Source organism: Rhipicephalus sanguineus, chromosome 4 (genome assembly GCF_013339695.2).
Source record: "Rhipicephalus sanguineus isolate Rsan-2018 chromosome 4, BIME_Rsan_1.4, whole genome shotgun sequence".
Taxonomy (NCBI): Eukaryota; Metazoa; Arthropoda; class Arachnida; order Ixodida; family Ixodidae; genus Rhipicephalus; species Rhipicephalus sanguineus.
In genome coordinates, this window is record NC_051179.1 from 17,588,303 (window position 1) to 17,609,751 (window position 21,449).

Consider the following 21,449-nt stretch of genomic DNA (forward strand, 5'->3'; position numbering starts at 1 on the left):
TAGAGTTTGTATTCCTGACAGATCCAAACTAAAACATGAGGACAATAGCGTGGACATCCAGGAGTGGTGTAAAGCACACACAGCTATTCATCCAATGCAATGTTCCTTTCGTATACCGGCCCCCATTATTTTGTGGAAAAATGTGTCAACCACTACGGGGGAGACCAGCAATGTGATTACGACCGAGATTAACAGTTCTGGCGTGCTGAACCATGGACTTTGACAGCTCCCGTTTGCTCTGCAGTACTATAAACAGCTGGGAGCACTGGGCACTCGCTTGGTACCCATCACTAGGCGATCATTAGTCATGGGTTTGGTACTTCCGTGGCCTGTTCGTCGGCGGCATTAATTTGACAATGTATGCGCAAAAGGTTCGCCGCTTCGTTCTAAGCGGGTTCGCTTCGAGTAATGGGCTTAATATGCATGCGTTTAGGTTGGTATCGGAAGAAATTTCGAATCAAGCGATAATGAAGGATTACTGCACTTCAATATGAATGTGCAAGCCAATCATCCATTGCACTAGCAATGAAAAGATTGAATACCCTTTGCATTCATGTGGCCCCTGATCTTGATGGCACATCACAATGTGAACATGTTTCTCTTGCTTTACATTTAATTTAAATAGTTTTCTTCGTTTTATCTATCTTGCTTCTGCCATATGTCAGATGGTGAACACAAAAGATTGATGTGTCTTGTTGATTCTTCCTGGTGCTGTTTCGTCAGGCTCCTGAGAGTTCAGTATGGCTACTTAACTCCAAGCCAAATAAGTTTCCTCAGTACTGCTTCGATCAATGCACACCAAAGGAAAGTTGTGTGCACGTATAAATAAAGCAATGGCAGTTGCAGCTTATACGCCCACGAATTGAGAACAAAGCACAACTTGCCTAGAAGCCGTACTAGAAGCTGCTTGGTGGCCACCTGGTAGTTGAAGATGTTGACCCCTGCCTGGTTGCAAGCACCCAAACATGCGCCAGCCCGTACGAGCGACCGGCACAGATTGCCATTGCCTTGCATGTATGCCAGCAGCAGAGCTGTAGAAAGCAAATGGAGCATGCCACTTGACTTTTGCAGTATGAATGAAGGAGTGGTTTTACAAAGCAAAAGTGACAATACTCAGGTTTGTTTCTTCATGCGTGACAGTAAACTCTTGTTTTCACTGTGAAACAATCACCTATCACAACAATAATCTTCGTTGACAATTACAAGCCCTACTAAGAAGGATCTAGACATGCATTGAACTCTTTGGCCAAACCCAGATGTGTGCTACCAAAAACCTGAAATCTTACTGTCGATATGTTTCTAGTGAGCTATGCACAAGTGCAAATGCAAAATGACTCACGAGAGTTTCCTTCAATGTCAGGTTTGTTGATGGGGTACTGTGGCATGCATTCCAAGAAAAGCTCAAAAATGGCTGCTGCATTCTCTTTGCCGTGCTGACAGAGCACATGCAGCGGGTTTTGGCCTCTGTAGAAAAAGGAGGTGGGAAGGGGTGTCACATATCATGGACACACTTCCACAACACCATAAATTATAAAAAGGTAACCGTCCCATGCAATTGACGATATGTGAAGTGATAACTGCAGCCTTAATTGTTGGTCCTCTCCGTTCTTGGTTGCCCTCTCAGTGAATTAATTTTGATAAAAAGGTGCAGGGGGCCAAATACAAATGCCTGGGCAAGGATGGTCTTTGAAAATATTCATGCAAGTGTTGTGTTGCATTTTATGAAAGAAAAACGTACCGACGTACTTCCCTTTTACTAATTTCAAATTAGTTATTCAGTTAACTATGGTACGGGTTGCACAATATTGACATTTCCTTTCTCACCCATGGCACAAGGTTTGGCAATGCAGCTGTGCTATGTAATACAGTGCCTGTCCGACAGGCAGCAAATGTGGGGTCAAATTCTGAGGTGGAACCAGATTGTAACTTTTCTTTCTTTACGTATATCCTGTGGCTGACAGAGGCTATGTCCAAAGCCACACAGACAAGGTGCACGTTTGTAAAGAGAGCCATAGTACAGGCTAAAAGAGCAAGCAACTACAATGATACCTGTCTTCGAAGTTCTTAGCTCTTCGTAGATTTGTTCTCTAAGAAGTACATCTTTAAGTGAAGATGGTGGTTGGAAACGAATTTATCTTTTAACAAATTTTTTTTAGTCTTAGCTGGCAAGATTGTGCTTGCATACTGTGCTATATTGTGCAGTACTGTGCCTATAGGATATAACAAACAAAATAAAACAAATAAATTGAGCTCTTTCTCCATACAAGAGACTCAAAATCATCCTAATTTTGTCATGGTAGCTGCAGGAGCGCAATTTTTCCACTCATGCTAAAATAATGTCGCTAACAACCAATCTGTTGTAAAAATGGTGCACCTTCGTGGTGCAAGAACAGGTGAGCACTGTATCTGACTGAAGTGGCAGCAGTTCAATCTCCAGTTTTTTCCAGTACTTGGACGAATTCACAAACTCTCCATGGAGGTAACAAAAATAAATCTCTCAAGACGCATCTCCCTTTAAAATACAACTAATCCTATTAATCCTGCCTTCCATTTGTCAGAACCTTACTGTAAGAAATGTGGTGAAAGCAGTGCCTTAATCTTCCAGCCATGGAGTCTGCATAGAAGTCTGACAAGGTTCATGAAAAAGGTTTCCTTGGGAACACTTGCCTCATGTTCACTGCTTCGGCATTTATTCGACTCTCCGTGAGCAGCACCCTGCATGTTGCCAAGTGGCCTTTCAGGCAAGCAACATGGAGAGCTGAAAGGTGGGAATATTTCGAGCTTTCAGAAATGATGCACAAAGTGACACAGAACAACTGTGACATCATACTGCCGAGAGACAAGGGATACAGCACCACATATCCAAATGAAAACATTTATATTCACCTTAACATTCAGCTGAGGCAATCTATAAATTTTTGTGCTTAAAAGCACAGTTAAGTCTGATGCGATCGAGCACGCCGCATTTGGCGTCTTCTTCAAAGGTTGAGAGCAAAGGCAGTAAAGAGGTGGTTAATAGGCTGGTTAAAGTTTTCAATACAGAGTTACCTTGGCACATGCATATTAACCATTTCCAAGCGATACATTGCATATCTGTTGGAACATCACAGCACAAAAAGCAACCCATCACTGTGGGTGACACTCTTTAAAGGGCACACTGCTGCAACAGGTCGCACATGAAAACTTGAATTCACAAAAAAAACGCACAATATATATATTCAATTAAATCATTTCAGAAAGCACCGTTTTATTATGTCTTGGATAGCCAGATGCTTTTTATCTTACTGCCCATGCGAAAATAGCAAACACAAATGGGTTTTAAACATTTCACTTCCATTTCACTTCTTCTGTTCTGCATATTCATTTTATAAACTGCCACTGTAAGATGCCTCAGATCTACCTTTACTACATGAAAGCAAGTTGCCGTCACACAAAGTACGGATTATAGAACCACAGTTTCAGTTTATAAATAAAATATAATCACCATTATTGATACCGCTGTCAGCCAAATCGTAATTAATATTATTTTCTATCAGCACGTTGCATATTGCACTGTGATCTTTGGCTGCGGCCAGGTGCAAAGCAGTCTGCTTTTGCAAGGTCAGGTCATTGACATTGGCACCAGCCAGGATCTACAAAAAAAGAAGAGAAAAGAGCAGTGTTAAAACACTGCATATAACAAAAAAAAAAGCCCTCGGGATGTATTATTAGTAGGGGTGTGCGAATATTCGAAATTTCGAATATTTTTCGAATAGGGTTTGCTATTCGATTCGATTCGCACTGGAATTTTACTATTCAAACTATTCGAACTTTCCAAAAACAAATACAGTCAACGTCCGATTGAAAGTGACCCCTTCAGATTTTTAATATGCTTCACCTCATTACACTCTTGTATTGCGGCAAAGCTGCTTTTCAAGCTCCGTTACGGTCGAACTTGGCCAAGAAACAGTCAACGTCTGATTGGAAGTGGTCCCTAGATTTTCAATATGATTCACCTCATCACAGACAGGGACACAGAGGGAGGGAACAAGACCACCCCGGTATTGCGGCAAAGCTGCCTTTAAAGCTCCGTTATGGTCGAACTTTGCCAAGAGACAACGTCCAATTGGAAGTGGTCCCTAAATTTTCAATATGCCTCACCTCACCACACCCTGGTATTGCGGCAAAGCTGCCTTTCAAGCTCCGTTACGGTTGAACTGTCAAGAGACAGTCAACGTCTGATTAGAAATGGTCCCTAAATTTTCAATATGCTTCACCTCATCACAATCTGGTATTGAGGCAAAGCTGCCTTTCAAGCTGCTATGGTCGCACATGTATTAACTAAAAAAAATGCTGGTTCCAACGTGGAGATGAAAGATGTGGCAGAGGTGGGGGCACAATTAATGATGCTTTGGATCTGAAATTTGGGCAGGAAGTCCGAAAAATCGGAAGCCGAAGCTTTTTAGCATCCAAAATTTCAGATGTTCTTATACATCGACGTCTACGAGGCAGATTTGGAACTCCGGACTTGAAGGGATCACACTCTTGTCTGCCACATCAGTTGGGCTTCCACAGAAGTTGAAAGAGAAGGAGAGGCTGAGGAAATGGCATCTTTGCCTATCACATGTAAAGTGTTGTCGGCAACACTTTGGTTGCACCAAATTATGTACATAAATACAGTTCGGCCTCTACATTGCCTCATTCTTGATAAGACAACTATGAAACACCACCCCGCCAGTGCTTCATCAACCTAGCGAAAAGAAACACTTTCATGTTGCTATCTCATAAGAATCTCTCCAACTTTTTTTTCTGCAATTTCGCTTCGAAGTATTCGAAAAATATTCTAGAAGTATTCGAGAAATATTCGAAAAATATTCTATTCGATTTGCACTCACACTTCAATATTCGAATTCGCTTCGCACCCAAAATTTTGCTATTCGCACAGCTCTAATTATTAGGCTATAATCAAGCACATGACTACAAGCGCTCACTGTGTACAACTAATTGACAGCTAATCACTCAGAGTGAATTCATCCGTCAAAATTATTCACACTGGATACATCAAGCAACACGGGAAACATTTAACATTAACAAACTCACATTGATATTATTAAGTGTGCATTTCATTTTAGCCCTAATGTAGTAAATAACAGTTATAATAACTAAGTCCCAAAGGGTAGCATGAGTCGCTGTAGGATAACACAACATGAATTCCGACCCCTTCGGTTTCTTCAAAATACATCAGGATCAAGTACATAAACTGCCACTTTAACGTCCATGGCTAGGAGCTGAGCTTGTGATCTCAGAATCGGCAGCTACTGAGCCCCTGCAGCAGTCCCACAGCAGTAAACCTGTCAATCAAATGGCAACTAGTGGCATATTGATTGTTTGATTTATGAGGGTTAAACGACTCAAAGCCAGAAAATAATAGATACTAACCAGAAATTGTTCAAGTGAACTAATAGTAACCATAAACAACTGTTTTATGGCGCATGATCCAATAGGTCGTTCCAAGTTGACCAGCGCTCCAAACAACTTTACTGGTGACTGTGAGACTAGATTGTCCTGAGACTAAACTGTTCAAAAGTTTTCATAAAACTTTATCTAGCACTTGTCCTGATGTTGTGGCAAACACTGCTTGAAATAAGGAAGGGAAATTGGCAACCACCCATTTGCATTATGAAGACAAGGAAATCCATACAGATTTTTCAGAAAGAAAGCTTCTTAGCTGCCTTAGTTCTTATTTGATGAAAGCTTCTTAGTTACCGTAGTTCTTAGTTGGATTTCCTTGTGGCTTTGTGGTACAAACGGGTGGTTGTCAATTTCCCGTCCTTAACCCTTCCGCCACCTTTTGGGATTCTGCAAAACTGATTTGCACTACTGCAAATACGTAACCACATCCGGTTTAACACCCATCAGGTTTAACTGTAACCACATCAGGTTTAACAGCACAAGACACTGACATAACGCAACTGCCCAATGTTATTGTTCTTGGCAGCCACCAATCTATTGACATTTTTTGATAACATGCAGTACATTACCAGGTTGCGCACAATCATTTCGGACCCTGCTTCCACGGCCAGGTGAAGTGGAGTGAGCTGTGAGGCATCTTGCGTCCTTGAGTGGATGTTGACGTGTATGCTCAGAAGAAACAGCACACTTTCAATGTCACTCTTTTGAATGGCAACGTGGAGGAAATTACGGCCTCGATTATCATACTGAAAGAATGCAAAAGAAAAAAAAAGGAGAAAGTTAATACACCATTCAGACATAAAAACTTAGCATGACGTCACGCAACATGCACTGAAGCAAAAAAAGAAATTCTGGCAGAAACCATCCAAGTATGATTGTTCATATTAATGGAATTGGCATTTGACCAAAGTACAAAGCAATACAACTTAGTGACATCACCAAAACAGGTAATATACTTAATAGCTGGCATTCTTGCATAGAATGTGCAATAAATGCCCTTTAGTATATTTTTGCACTACTGTGAAGATTTAAGACCACACGAATTCTTTTGCTTTGTATGACAAAAAAAACAAAAACAAAAAAACATCATTATTATAGGTGCTCATGCATAGACTTTCTAAACCTGCCCCTTTAATCAAATGTGGCATTAAAAGAATGTTAAATATATACTGTTCAGGTATACAAATACATATATAATACACAGTGATGCTACCGAGGACTTCTGATTTGGAGCAATTTTTGGAGCAGCAAAATTTTCATCTTGGAGCACTTTGGAGCAGATAATTTTGCATCTGGGAGCACTCTGGAGCAGCGAATTTTACATCCTGGAGTGCACTACAGAAGCATATTGCAATAAATTCAAGCACCGGAATATTACTATGGGGCTCTTATGAAGGCTAGAAATATTTCGATTCATTGCAAATCCCATGGAAAAAATCATCTCAGGAGAACTCCATACTTCACGCGCTAATGAAAAAATAAGGGCTCATGCAGTTGAGTGTTCTGGATTAAGCTCTTCGGCGATTATTTTCGACACTAGCAAATAAACAGAATAGCAGATCAATAAAATTGAACTTTATGAAATAACACTCTAAATACATCTATGTGGTTATCAGCAGACATTGTAGACAAACGCCGTGATGTACAGCAGTGCCTCAATGCCAAAGAGCCACACCAGATCAATAAAATTGAACTTTATGAAATAACACTCTACATACATCTGTGTGGTTATCAGCATACATTGTAGACAAACGCCGTGATGTACAGCAGTGCCTCAATGCCAAAGAGCCACACATGTGGACGTCTCTCTTTCCAGCACAGACTTGCCAAGTCTGGTGAAACCAGCAGTAGATGGCATCCCTATAATACATATGTCGCGCGTGGGCTCATCTCGCTGTTTAAAACTAACATTCAAGGGTGAATCTCTGCCCTCGCATGTCAAGGTAGGCCACTTTCGGCATCCTGTACGACCGTTCATTCCAAGGCGGCTGCAATGCCACAAATGTATGAGGTTTGGACACGTAAGCGCCGTGTGTCAGAGCACGATAATTTGCTCGCGCTGCGCCGAACCACACGCTGCAGACTCCTGCAATGCCACGGTCCTCAAGTGCCGCAATTGCCTCGGGTCCCATGACGCTTCGTCAAATGAGTGCCCCAAGAAACAGAAGGAAAACGAGATCCTAAAGCAGATGGTGCGAGACCGTTCGTCTCGTCGGGAAGCTGTTGCTGTCGTCAGAAAGCGACGCTCTCGACGCCGTAGAGGTTCAAGGAACTCTGTGAATCGCAGTTCACAGGTGACACCTCCTCCTCTGCTTCCTAGACCAGACACGTCCGAGTCGATTTCTCAGGACAAGACCGCACCAGAACACATGGACTCTGAAGCATGGCCGGCATTACCAAAGCTGCAGCCAGAGCCACAGCCAGAACCACAGCAACAGCCAAAGCCACAGCACAATCCACAGCGACTCCAATTGTCGCAGCAGAAATTGACCGAGTCAACGACAGCACTGGTTCCCCACAACATGCCCGAGAAAGACCAGGACATTGCTGCGATGCTTTGCTCTCTCCTCGACACCATACTCATGCTTTTGAACAAGCTAAACACTCCGACAGCCCGAACTGCCCTGCAACTGCTGGAGATTGTCGATCCAGTGTTTTCAGCGCTTCAGTAATCACCACAGCTCGCCCATGGCCCTTTCAAATGCCGCGATTCCCCAATGGAATGTCAGAGCGCTGATGTCACGTAGGTCAGAGAAGTTCCAGCCTCAGTGACTGATTGTACTCCTTTGCACGTGCAGTGCTCTCCTTCTCTCTCTCTTCCTCTTTCTATACCCCATTCCCTTATCCCCAGCGCAGGGTAGCAAACCGGACTTTCGTCTGGTTAACCTCCCTGCCTTTCCTCTTCTCGTTGTCTCTCTCTCTCTAGGTCCCTAATGCATTCCCCTAAGAAAACTCCTAGGCGAAAGCCAGGTTCTTTTTCTTCTCGATCGACGGGCTGATCCTCCCCTCCTTCTCTCCAAGCTTTCTGCACCTCACCTGGTTTTGCGCTAGCTCCATGATCGGCGCACCGATTACGGAAGCAGTGTAAAGCGACGATGTCGTGATGGCGTCATCACGTGACATCACGATATATGACGCCATGATGACGTCACAAGTTTTGACGATCTATGACATCGTGATGGCGCCATCACATGATTATTTTTTGCATCAATCGATTGACGCCGCCGACGGTCAACTTTTGTGTTTGATAAAGCATCTGATGCTTTCGCATTAATATTGCGTATTGAACGTTAACAACCTGGCCTTACATACCAACTGTCCTCCACCATGTCACCTCCTTGCCATGCGCGAAACAGCTTCGCTTATCCACTTCACAGAGCGAAATGGCTCCTCAACTTTTTTTAAATGTTTAATGTGATAACAATTATATGGACGCTCTCCACAGATTTTTGTCGTCGCCATTGCCGTAATTTTCTGTATAAAGACGAAATTAATATCACCACGCGCATTCTAGCCGCGGGTAAAAGCTCGCGAGCGCTGGCGACGAACGCGGCTGAAGCGGAGATTAAGCTAGCCGGCCGTCTGTCTCCATCGCACGGACAGCGCATGAGATAACATCTTCCCGCGTGCGGGCCTGCCGTCGATTGCTCATCAAACAGAGAGGAAACGCCCCGCCCGTCTTTCGTAAGGAGCACGAAAGGACGCCAGAGGAGCGGGGGGGGGGGGGGGCGCGCATCGTTCAAAGGGCGCAGTCGCTTGCGCGCGCACCATCTCGAGGCATCAGGAGATGGCTCGTAAACTTGCTGTGCTCTCAACGCTTACTTCGTGTTTAGAGAACTCAGAGCAAGAGAAAACGCTTCGGTTCCTGGAGCGGCCATATTCCCTTAAACTAGTGTTTTGTTGAGTTACGCGAGATCGAATCCAAAAGAGTTAGCTGCTAGCCTTACTTCGTTTAACAATACAATTTGTTGGTATCGCATTCATTGCTTCGCCCTTAAGGGGGGAAGAGGGTTTTTAAAAATCATCAAGATTCCCTTTACCAAATTTAATGAAACTGCACAGTCTTGTTTAGTTTTCTTTGCTGATTCCAAATATGCAATTATTCTTCAAATATGTCCATTAGTTCCAAAGTTAATTAAAATTAATTAGCATTGTTTGCAGGAACAATGGAGCAAGAACTACTCATCGAAATCTTGCTTTAGGCACATAGCCGGATACTAGGAAACATAAGCTTCAAAAGGGTAGGAATACTTTTTTGATGTGCAAACTATTAAGAATTAAGGGCGCTACCTCTTTCTCAAGTATGATGAACCAACAAGCCCACATCGCCACCCTAGTTGAACAGAAAGCTTTGATATGCTGTATAATTTTTAATAGTTTGCACATCAAAAAAGTATTCCTACCCTTTTGAAGCTTATGTTTCCTAGTATCTGGCTATGTGCCTAAAGCAAGATTTCGATGAGTAGTTCTTGCTCCATTGTTCCTGCAAACAATGCTAATTAATTTTAATTAACTTTGGAACTAATGGACATATTTGAAGAATAATTGCATATTTGGAATCAGCAAAGAAAACTAAACAAGACTGTGCAGTTTCATTAAATTTGGTAAAGGGAATCTTGATGATTTTTAAAAACCCTCTTCCCCATTTAAGCGAAACTGAGTTTTTTTACCCGTCAGCTATTAACACCCGAAAGCGAGGGGCGGACGTGTAACATGGGGTAGCCACTTCACTGTGGGCCGTCAGCGACGGGCCCGCTACTGACAGCTGCGTATTTGCGGCTGCTCCGACCAGGATATATGCTTTTATTATTGAGATGACATTTTTAAAAAGCTAGCAAAAAATTCGAATTGGAACCCTAGCACGTGAGCTCGAAAGGGCAGGGCCTTTTAGGGGGTATTCACCGCAGAGTGACTAAACTCGGACGTGCTGGTATAAACAATTACGAAAAAGCTCTTCCTAATGAAGATCCATGGATAAAGTATATCCGAGGAAAAGTGTGAACGCGTTTCCACCGTTCGTGTGCTCTTCCATAAACGCGAAGCAAGGAAAATTCGATATTGTTCCATATATATACTGCTAGCGATCCCAGATTTCATTCCGCGATGTCCGGAAACAGAAGTGACAGACATTTTAACAGCACACATGTAGTTATTACTGAACATTGCTTTCCTTACGTGCCGTGCGACGCTTGAAACGAGCTATCAGCAGCGTTTCTAGAACAGACGACGTCCGCCGATGAATCGCCGTCGCACTTTCTCGCTACCGAGAGGCCTAGACGTCACGAGCCTCTGCGGAGAGCGCCTTTTGCTGTCGAGCCGACATGCAGAACAGAAGCTGCGTCGGCACCGTGCTTGGCATCGTGGCTTATTCGGGACGCACGCGCGAGCGCTATTTATTCAGCGGAATAATTCTTGGTCCATGGTTGCGACTCTGGCAGCCCCAAGATCAAGCTGCACATGTTCTGACGCGCTGGCCGTGCGATTGCCGGTGATATACGCCCCCAAACCCTAGACTTTGGCGCAGTTTGGCGCAATTTTCGTCGATATTATCAGGATGGCGCAGTAAATACAATTTGGCGCACTTTGGCGCAGTTGGCGCAGGAGTGGAATCACTGAATACATACAGTACACAGAACATTTTATAGAGGCCTAATGAAGAGTCATTCCGTTTAGGCAATCATGCAAGCTAAGTAATGTTTCTATTTACTAAAAATTGAACACCGAATACACTGGCTATATCCTTGTTCACTACAAAGGACTCCTACAGTACTATGCGATCAGAACTCTAGGGCACATACTACAATAAACTAAGAACAAGTGGAATGAAAGTGCAATAAATATTAATGACACCAAAAGCTCAGATTGGGTCCCTTTGCAATGACAGCAAAAGACTAGTGAGCCAGCCACCTCCTAAACTGCTTCTACATACCTCTGGTTTCATGCTGTACACCAAGCCTATCATGATGTCTTAATAGTTACACGGGACATGAGAAGTGTTATCAAAGTAGCACTGTTTAATCAAAAGGTTGTCACTTACTTGTTCAGGTGCAGTTGGTTCTCGGGCAATAATGGTCTCTGCAGCCTTGTTGTTACGTGTGGTCATGGCCATTGCAAATGGTGTCAATCCTTGCTTGTCTCGCAAACTTAGATTAATGGCAGGGTGGCCGAGAAGCAACGAGATGATCACCGAGTTTTGGTTGCTGATGGCAACATGCAGCGGTGTTCTACCTTCAGAGTCCTGGAGATAAATTTGATCACGTGAGCCTGGGTGCACAGCCAAGATGGATATAGCTGCATTTACTGAGCACAAAAACAAAAACAAATTTTGTCTACACTACTGCTGATTTGAGCTTAACTTTTGTTATGTTGCAAATTATTGTTACGCTATGTAATATAGTTGTCGGGGTTTTACATCCCAAAACCACGATATGATTATTAGGGATGCTGTAGCGGAGGGCTCTAGAAATTTGGAACACCTGGGGTCCTTTAACGTGCACCTAAATATAAGCACACGGGCCTCTGGCATCTTCACCTCCATCGAAAATGCGGCCGCGGCAGCCAGGATTCCATCCCACGACCTTCGGGTCAGCAGTAAAGCACCATAACCATTATTCTTACGCCAGTTTTGCATAAGTGATAAGGTCATGGATGGCTACAGCGCCACTAGACACATCAACAAGTTTCAGTGCTTGTGAAGTCCACTGAATGCGGACTGAACTTGTGAACAGACATCAATACGTAATGCGCAAACATTTCTGCATCGCATGCAACTAAAGGTCTTGCCACAGAGGTCAAAAGTCACCAATGTCATGCCAAACCTCATTATCTAACCAATACAACAAACACAGCAAAGGCAGAGCTCCAATTTGTAGTTTCCTTCCCAATAGCACTACGTCACTTCACACGTCTTCAGGTGCTTTATTCAACCTGTGCAACTGACCTGAGCATTTACGTTCGCATTGTGCTCAATCAGTGTTTGAACCACTGGCTCCAGGCTCCATGCGCAAGAGAGATGGAGTGGTGTTTGCCCATCAAATGCTTCTTCGTCACCTTCACCATGAGGCCCAGGCCTTCTAGGACTATTGAGGTCACACCCACTGAAAAGATCACGAGAAAGGTTTGTATGTCATGCAATAATGTCTGGAATAATTCTTAATACAAAAATGAAAAGGCTCACACGTCAAGCAATAAGTGTAAGCCATGAATGTTGTCAATTTGTTGAGGAAGCAATGCCAGACAGAAGTACTAATGCATACCCTAATGCTGTAGCAGTACTTACCACTGCACTACTTGCTACCCAGAATTTATATCCAAGTTACTGTACACTGCTGTTATCACACATAGATGTGAGCAGATTGTGATTTCTTTTCTTTGTTCTTGTATGGTTGTAAACATTTTCGTAAATGCTCAATGTCACCGTTATCTTCCATCTTTCACTAGTACTATGCTTTGCATGTTTTTTTGTGAGAGGAATGTGTATTTGTTAAATTATGAATACAGATGCCTTTATCATGAGCAGTGTGACATTTCTCACTTCTGTCCATTAATTTGTGTGTGTATGGAAGAAAAGATACTACTGCTAAAATGCAACCTTTTCATACAGAATTACAAGAAAATTTAATCAATCCCCCTTTAATGTTATACCCCAGTCACACGGGACGCCTTTGATAGCACTGAGCGAAGTTGGAATTTACTTTCTAAACCGAAATTGGCTCCTTAGTGTGGTTCAGAGGGGAGCCAATTGCACTCAAGAAATGCAATCATATCAGGCTTGATCACGACAGAAAGTGCTCTGTGTGACTGGTGTATTGGAAAGAGAAGCCAGCAATGTGCTGTCTAAATGAAAAAGCAGGCAGAGGATGGCAAAAGACACACCTCCTAACCAGGAAGCAGGCCACGGAGTCATTATTTTCATCAATGGCCCTGTGCAGCAATGTTTGGTAGCAACCCCCAGGGCCCTCTGACCAGCAGTCGGTATCGCAGCCATACTGGACCTACAACAATGTTGCCAAATATCAAATAATGCTGCTGAATGAGAGCACTCTGGTAAAACTGCACAGTGATGAACTGGTATGTAGTCAACATGTAGACCATTTTCTATTTTCAGGTTAGACTGCAATAAATGAACTCTGCTAATGTGCACACACTGCTAATCTGAACAGTTTAGAAACCTTTGAAGCACACACCAGTCTGTTAAGCGGAAAAAGCAGATGGGTAAATTCAATAACAACATGGACTTATCAACGGCCATTAATGTATCAATGGCACATACATGTCACGACGTACGAGTACCATCAATGGTCCCACAAAATCAATCAACCTCTCCATCAGCTGTTGTTGCACTGGCATTAGAAAGCACACTTGATGTATAGTTGTGCAGGAGCTATAAGAGCGAAAGTAATGATGGGATTGCTCTTGACTGCAGGAAAGCAACAGTTGTTCATCAAGTTTGTCCTGTTCAAACGAACTAGTCTGGGTCACAAAGCATATTATGTTAACACAGTCGCACGACTATCAGCTCAAGGCAGGCAGTCAAGGCACACCTCAACAGTGATAACACTGCCTGCATAATTGTTCTTATTCTCATATGAGAATGAGCCCTGCTGCTTCCTCTGCACTGATCAACTGAGAAGCGCTCTTTATTAATAGTCTTCGTTAGAATGAGAATTGGAATAAAGCCCTAGATGCAGCGTCTTCTCCGCGCCCGTGCCCTATTAAAGGGACACTAAACACGAAAACGATTTTTCTTGTATTAATAAATTAGAATTCCACAATACCAAAAGCACCACTGTTACCATAAGAAGACACTTGGCATGTGAGAAAACACGCAGAAATAAAATACAGGTAACGACGCTGCCTTGAAGTTCCCTCACCAGCTCACCGTGACGTCAGATTTGGACGGCATCTACTAGTGCCTGCATAATTGTTTGTGGGTACAAATTGTCTACATTGCATTCTAAAACACCCAAAGTCTTAACATACTGAGTTTCAGAAAATTTCATTGAGCCAATGTGGTGAATATATGCAAAAAGACAAATTTGTGACGTGATGCTGATGCTCACACGCTGAAGTTTCGGCTTGAAATTCAAAAATGAAACTTTGACGTCCGTTTTCTTTTCTCATAATTAACCTATAATAGCGAAATTAATGACAATAGAGTTCCAGAAGAACAACTTATCTGTCTAAACTGACTTGATGTTCCACTTGAGTGTCCCTAAGCATAAGCACTTCGGCGTGCTTGCTGTAAAAGCAAAATGGACGTCAGTTGTGAAACGAGCAGTACTCACTAGGACAGAGGCAACATCTTCCTGACCACCTTCTAAGGCCAGCCAGAGGGCACTCTTGCAGCTACTGGCTTCATCCGTTATCGACATATCAGCACCTCGCTCACACAAAGCCTTGACCACTGCCGGCAGGTGGCGCTTGATGGCAAGCTGAAGTGGGCTCTCCCCATCCTGAGTGCGCAGGTTGAGGTCAGCGCCCTGCACAGAGAACACGTAATGCTGCTAAGACAACCTGTACAGTAACCACAGACGCAGTTCGTACAAGTCAACATGATGCAAACAAAATGGCACACTTTTTAAGCGCTGATACAAGTAGTGCCACAAACGTACAGAAAAGACACTGCACCATTGCCATTACTCAGTCTGGATTGACAGTTGCTTATCTGGTCGGGATATGAGTGAGCCAGAGGAGGTTTAATCACTGCACACCCAACAATGAGTACACAAAAATATTGCACACCGGACTGAGACAACAGTTCAGCCCGTCAGCACATAAGCCAGCTCCAGCAGCAGAATGAAGATACAAACTGAGGGAACAACAAAGCATCTGAAAAACACACATCTAGGCTTGTGTGAATAGTAAATTTTGGGTTCGAAGCGAATTTGAAACTAATAGTGATTTTGGATGAATAATTTCGAATCGAATTCGAATATTATATATCACAATATTATACCATACTTGTCATGGCCCAACCCACCTGCACAATGCTTTTTAAAATTGAGACAAGGCATGTGTAAATGTCAGTTCAAGGGAAGCAACCTTGGATTTGGCTTTCGGTAGAATGCAAGTGATAACCTGTAAAATATGTTACATTTTAAAATTTGCTATACTTGGGGCATATAAGCCGGTATAACAAGCTTTTAAACTTAAAAAATGATGAATCGATGTGAGGGTAATATGTTCATTTAATATTGAAAGGGGGCTTCGCGGCAGTGCGGGTTTTTTCTGGAAAGGTGCATTCACAGCATAGCACTCCACTGCAGTAAAACCACCTTTACAGGGGGGTTATATGCAGACTAATATACACCTATTCGTTCATTTCAAATACTTCGAAATTTCCACTAATTCAAATTCAAATCGAAGCAAATTCGAATATTGTAATATTCATTCTAATATTCGAAGTGCTCGAATATTCGCACAAGCCTACACACATCTAACCGTGCCACGGCAAACAGACCAGAAACACACACTACTCAAGACATTTGTCCCATCTATTTCTTTGTTGCTCTATTTATGTAAAATTTACATACCGTAAAATGCCGAGCAGGCGCCCCCCTCCCTTTTTCGGGAGATCTGAAATGAGTGCCAATGACCGAGCAAGCGACCCCTCCCCCTTCCCCCGAAGCCAATCTTTTTTCAAGATGAGCATCACTTGTGTAAAAGGAACCACAAGAATAAGTACACTGAATGCATATCTAATGTTGTTTATGAAATTCTGTTGTTATGAGGCCGGTCGTATATTGGTCAAACTGGTCGCTCCTTTAATGGTGTGACAGTGACGAGGGGGAATAAAAACATTAATAAATAAAGCATTTCATTAGAAACATGGACGGGCATTTTTAATTTTTAGCGGCTCTCCCGCCGCCATCTTGAATTTCGGTCCGGGACCAAGCAAGCACCCCCCTCCAAATCTGGTCCGATTATCCTTCACTGTAGGGGAGGCACTTGCTCGGCATTTTACGGTAGGCTTCATACGACGATTCCTCAGCGCTCAAATTCATGTGACAGACACCAAAGCAACCAATGCAGCTCTGCTCCTCACTTTTGCGATTCCCTTACCCTTTTGAGCTGGGTCCTAATGTTCCTCACAGTTCGCCTGCACTTTAGATTCCTTATCAGAGCCGATAGGACCTGCATTTTTTGTGCTGCTGTGAGGAACACGAGTGGATCCGCCTACTGCAGTCCTGCGTCCCCACTAAACTAAACAGCGAACAAGCAAGCACAAGGCCAATTGACTTAAATGTGAAGTATTTGTCAACGCCGAAAGTTACACAGACACCATTCAAAAGGCCTGTCTTGTTCCAAATGTCCAACACACCTGGTCCAAGAGAAATATGGCTCCCGCAGTGTCCTGGTGCAAAATGGCACGATGCAGCAGAGAGAGGCCTTCGGCATCCACCACATCCAAGCTGGCACCCGCAGCAAGCAACTCACGAGCCATGTCGTGCAGGCCCAGCTCGAGGGACAGGCTCAGCGCAGTTTCATCCTTGGAGTTCTTCAAGTTCAAATTGGCTATCAGCAGACCCGCCCCGGGCGTCTTCACTGCCAGCTCTGCGTGCAAATGGAGAAAGTCCTTAAAATTGCAATTTATATGCACCAGGCATGTTGGAATATTCGAGCGCTTCGAATTCTGGAACGAATGTCACCGCATTAAAATTTGCTTTGACATGAATTTAAGATATAGAAAATTTCAAACTATTCGCAAGTAACGAATAGACATATCTTGCCGCATGTAACCAACCTGAAACACTCGTTTCGCTGCAGCATAGGACAGCTACACCGTGAAAATGCTTATTCAGGGGCTCATTAAAAAGCTTCACGAGGTACAAACACAGGTGGAAAGACCTTCCCTCTTACACCTAGACATGTCAACTAAATGCTGCACTGTGCATCATATCAATTTCATCACGTGTGCTAACAGCAGAATTTCACTTCGTGCGTAGCGCTGTACAAAAAGACAAACGCTGAGGAAGAAACACGAGAAAAGACAGCATACAGAGACTGCTTCTAAAATGAAGTCTCTCCTAACGTGCCCAGCCATTAAGTACCTTTATGTCGGAGGATACTGCGAACTGCCTCAACATGCTTGTTGAGCACAGCGCGGTGTAATGGTGTTTCCAGGTAGCGAGCGTCATCATCATCTGCTGCAGAGCCCAGTGTCTGCTTGTTCGGGTCAGCACCGTGCTCCAAGAGCGTTTGCACCAGTCGTGCTAAACCTGCCTGGCACGCAGCGTGCAGTGGTGTCTCTCCCTGCATGGCACAACATGACATTTTAGTAGGGATGGGCGAATATTCGGGCGTTTCGAATATTCGAACGAATATTAAAGTATTCGAATTCGCTTCGATACGAATTTAGATTATTCGATATTTCGAAGTATTTGAAGTGAACGAATATATTTATATATTTGATCACACATAACTCCCTGTAAAGGTGGTTTCACTGCAGGGTCTGGTTGCTGTGCCGTGAAACCACCCATGCAGGGGAAATCTGCACTGCCGCGATGCCACACTTCAAGGTTAAATGTACTTTTTTTTTTAAAGTTTAAAAGCGTGTTATATGGGTTTATATGCGCTAAGTCTAGTAATTTTTAAATTGTAAGATATTGTACCACTTATAACTTGCACCCTACTGTTATTCAAATTTTTATACTATTCAAGGTTTCTTCCGCTTCATTTCAAACTAAAAAAGGTGACATTCCCTCATACCTAGTTCCAATTCTTAAAAATATTGTGCAAGGGTCATGACGAAAATGCTCACTTTTCTTAATAATATGTGGTGAGTACTATTCGAACTATTCAATTCGAAATTATTCGACCAAATCACTATTTGCTTTGGATTCGCTTCGAACCTCAAATTTACTATTCGCCCATCCCTACATTTTAGCTGCGCTTCTTTTATAAGAAGCAAAACATAAAGGTCATCAAATATATAAAAGGATGCCTAGCGGAAACGCTCGACCACAAAGTGCGTTTCTGGTTACTACAATCTCTGCATGAATATAATGTGGCAGTAAATATAGTGCAGGTATGAGAATTCCAATAAATGAAAAGTGGTAAAAGAAATGGCTTGCTAGTTGGCGTCCGAATGTTGTTGGACCTACAAATCTGCTCCAATTATAGCTTCTTACAGATTGCAATTGGTGTAGGCCCCCCCCCCCCCCCTCCCCCCAAAAAATAGGACCCTTGGTCCATTTCACAGGGCTATCCTATTTTGCATCTCCTGTCTGCACAGAAGTTCATTTGCATGCATTGCGCGACTTTTAACATTGCTCATGCCCAGTGCAATACAGAGCAAAGTATATTAACACAGCAGTTTCAAATAGAATGAGCACAAAGCCTGTTTTTAAGGTGCAATAATACAGCACTGCATTTGTGCAAGGTAACTATTGGTCAGCATTCTCGTGTGGAAAGCATTCAGAACATAATTGTATTTTATTTATACTCACCTTATTATTGCTTATATTACATTGTGCCCCCCGTTCAGCAAGAAAGATGCCAGCATCTTCATTGCCAGCACGAGCTACTAGATGTAGCTGGGAGTCCCCTGCAATAGATGCAATCAACCAACGCATACATCATCAGTGACTGATTAAACACATTATACTGCAGATAGTGCAACTGTCTTTACAAAACTCTTTACAAGGGATACTCCATATTCCCTAAAGACTTGCACCGAAGAACCCTCATTACTATATAATTATGCCGCAGGGAGAAAGCTAACTGATGTGGTTATACCGCAACTCTCTGCTTTTAGCAATGCGACGTTGCTTGAGGACACTCCACAATTGGTGGCTCATATAGTATCAGCATTTTGTAACACTGCGACATAAGACATAATTGGTGCGTGTTTTCAAAGGGCTGCACTGAATAACATGATTTTTGCAAACTATAAGTTACAGGCTTCATACTGAGGTTAGCAGCAAATAGTTGCTGTTAAAGTAAAAATAAAAACAAATATGTCAACCTTCCCACTTGTCTATCTCCTCCTATAAGAGCAATTATTGATACCATTAAGACAAATGTGCGTCTATACTTAATGTTCTTTTAAAACATAAGGCCAACAAACTTGTGGAGGCTAGCATTATTGCCAGGACATGTAAAATATTAATTATCTGCAGGGTTTGGTTCAGGAGACATAAAATTAAAAGTGTGAAAGAACACAAGCAAAGAACACAAAGAGTAAACAACTCACCTGTTATTTTGCTCACAGCATCAAGGCTCGCTCCACGATCTGCTAACCGGCCAGCAAAGCTTTCCCAGCCATATGGGCCATCACCAAAGTGAAGCGCAAAGCCAAGCGGTGTGTGTTGTTCATTGTTTCTCAGTTCCAGGTTGACAGCTTGACTTTCAAGCAGCAGGCAGAAAACACCCATATTCTTGGCCTCTATGCTCCGATGGACAGGGGTACTGCATGAAGAACATAAGTACAATGACGTTTAGGAAAAGAAACTTTTCAGCAACGTGACACTAAAATGCCGATGCAGCACTTGCCATTAATAGTACCTGTGAAGAGACATCTTTCAGTTCCAGTAGGAAATACGCACCAAACTTTCTTGGAAGAAGAAAAAATAACTTATGCCCAAGGAAATTCATATTTTTTAACCTAATTCTACTACACTGCTCTATTCAGATTTGCTACGAGCTTAAAAACTGCTAAAATACAACTTGACTACAGTCACACTTCCACTATCAAAAGTATTCGACCTAGGAGCGTTCACATCACAAGCTCTCAGTTCTGTTTACAGACTCCATGCACAGCTTACTAAGAACCTAAGTGGGCAAAGTTTGCACGATACATAGAGCAGTGGCAACATAATTCATGATGACTGTTTTAAAATGGTGAAACAGCATATGTGTTAGTAATAAAAAAGACATTTCCACAACGCTTTCCATATGCTTAAAGAAAATTACCTAGATTTTTTTAAGAGCTTTTATCAACACCAGCGCATTACCAGCAGCTACTGTTATCGTGAATTTGAGACTCTCTAAGCTTCAAACACAGGTTCCCCTCACTTTCCGTTGCTGTCTTGGGCATTGACGTCAGCACCATGCTTGAGAAGGCAGGCGGCCACACGAACCATGCCTTCGGCAGACTCGCGGCTGCCTTCAAATCCAGCAACCATGTGCAAGGCAGTCTCCTTCTTCAAAGGCACAGCCAGCTCCACCGAAGCATTGTGCTCAACCAAGAACAGGGCCGAGAACTCGTCCCCTGCACATGGCATCGAAATTCTCTCTATTGCACACTGCGTTTATTCCGCTGCACGAATTTCATACAAGGCTAATTATACAGGGTGCCCCAGCTATCTCTTGCCAGAGCTTCAAAATATGCCGAAGCGCTCCTTGACGACACGACCAAATGCATGTTACTGACTATTGCCTGGAGTATGTCACACAATTTCTTGTGTTCCTCTTAATTTCCTAATTAGGTGTGTTTAAATAACCAACTTTTAGAGCAATGGAGCTGGGCAAAAAATTCTAATGAGAAAGTTGTAGATCAGTTTGCACAACATCTGATTAGACAGTTTCTAACTTTCCATCAAGTATTATTGTTTTACGTTTACTACACATGCCCACGAAATACAAAATAAATACCACGCGACATGACTGATGGCACGCTGTATTACAGTGCTCCTTAATGTTCCGTGCGAAAACGACTATAGCATTTGGCCGAATGTGCTGCCTCGACAGGGCTGTGTGATGACACACGCTTTGCTAGCGGCAACCCAAACGGTAATCGCTGCGTCTGTTTATCGTTATCATGAACTGCCAATAAGGAAGCATATCGGTTATACGTGGAACGTTGGGGAGCACTGCAATCACGATGCACGTAGGCGCGCAAGCGGGCATGTCACATGATAATTTTTTGTACTTCGTGGGCATCTGTAGTAAGCAGAAAAACACTAATACTTAATAAATATAAATTTGAAACTGTCTAATCCAACGTTTTGCAAACTGATCTACAACATTCTCATAGGAATATTCACCCAGCTTCA

The 21,449-nt window shown here is 42.9% G+C and overlaps 1 protein-coding gene across 1 annotated transcript in view; it reads right to left on the reverse strand.

The window, feature by feature from the left end:
• Positions 1-21,449, reverse strand: part of LOC119389508 (rabankyrin-5) — a 34,174-nt gene that overhangs the window by 5,054 nt on the left and 7,671 nt on the right. Inside the window, exons 8-21 of the mRNA XM_037656802.2 lie at positions 20,470-20,665; positions 19,649-19,863; positions 18,903-19,000; positions 17,505-17,706; positions 16,775-17,007; positions 14,739-14,933; positions 13,327-13,445; positions 12,392-12,548; positions 11,489-11,689; positions 6,021-6,197; positions 3,485-3,632; positions 2,668-2,758; positions 1,340-1,464; positions 885-1,031 (exon numbers count right to left, since the gene is read on the reverse strand). Of these exons, the coding sequence (XP_037512730.1) occupies positions 885-1,031; positions 1,340-1,464; positions 2,668-2,758; positions 3,485-3,632; positions 6,021-6,197; positions 11,489-11,689; positions 12,392-12,548; positions 13,327-13,445; positions 14,739-14,933; positions 16,775-17,007; positions 17,505-17,706; positions 18,903-19,000; positions 19,649-19,863; positions 20,470-20,665 (2,304 nt within the window). The remainder of the gene's footprint in view (positions 1-884; positions 1,032-1,339; positions 1,465-2,667; positions 2,759-3,484; positions 3,633-6,020; positions 6,198-11,488; positions 11,690-12,391; positions 12,549-13,326; positions 13,446-14,738; positions 14,934-16,774; positions 17,008-17,504; positions 17,707-18,902; positions 19,001-19,648; positions 19,864-20,469; positions 20,666-21,449) is intronic.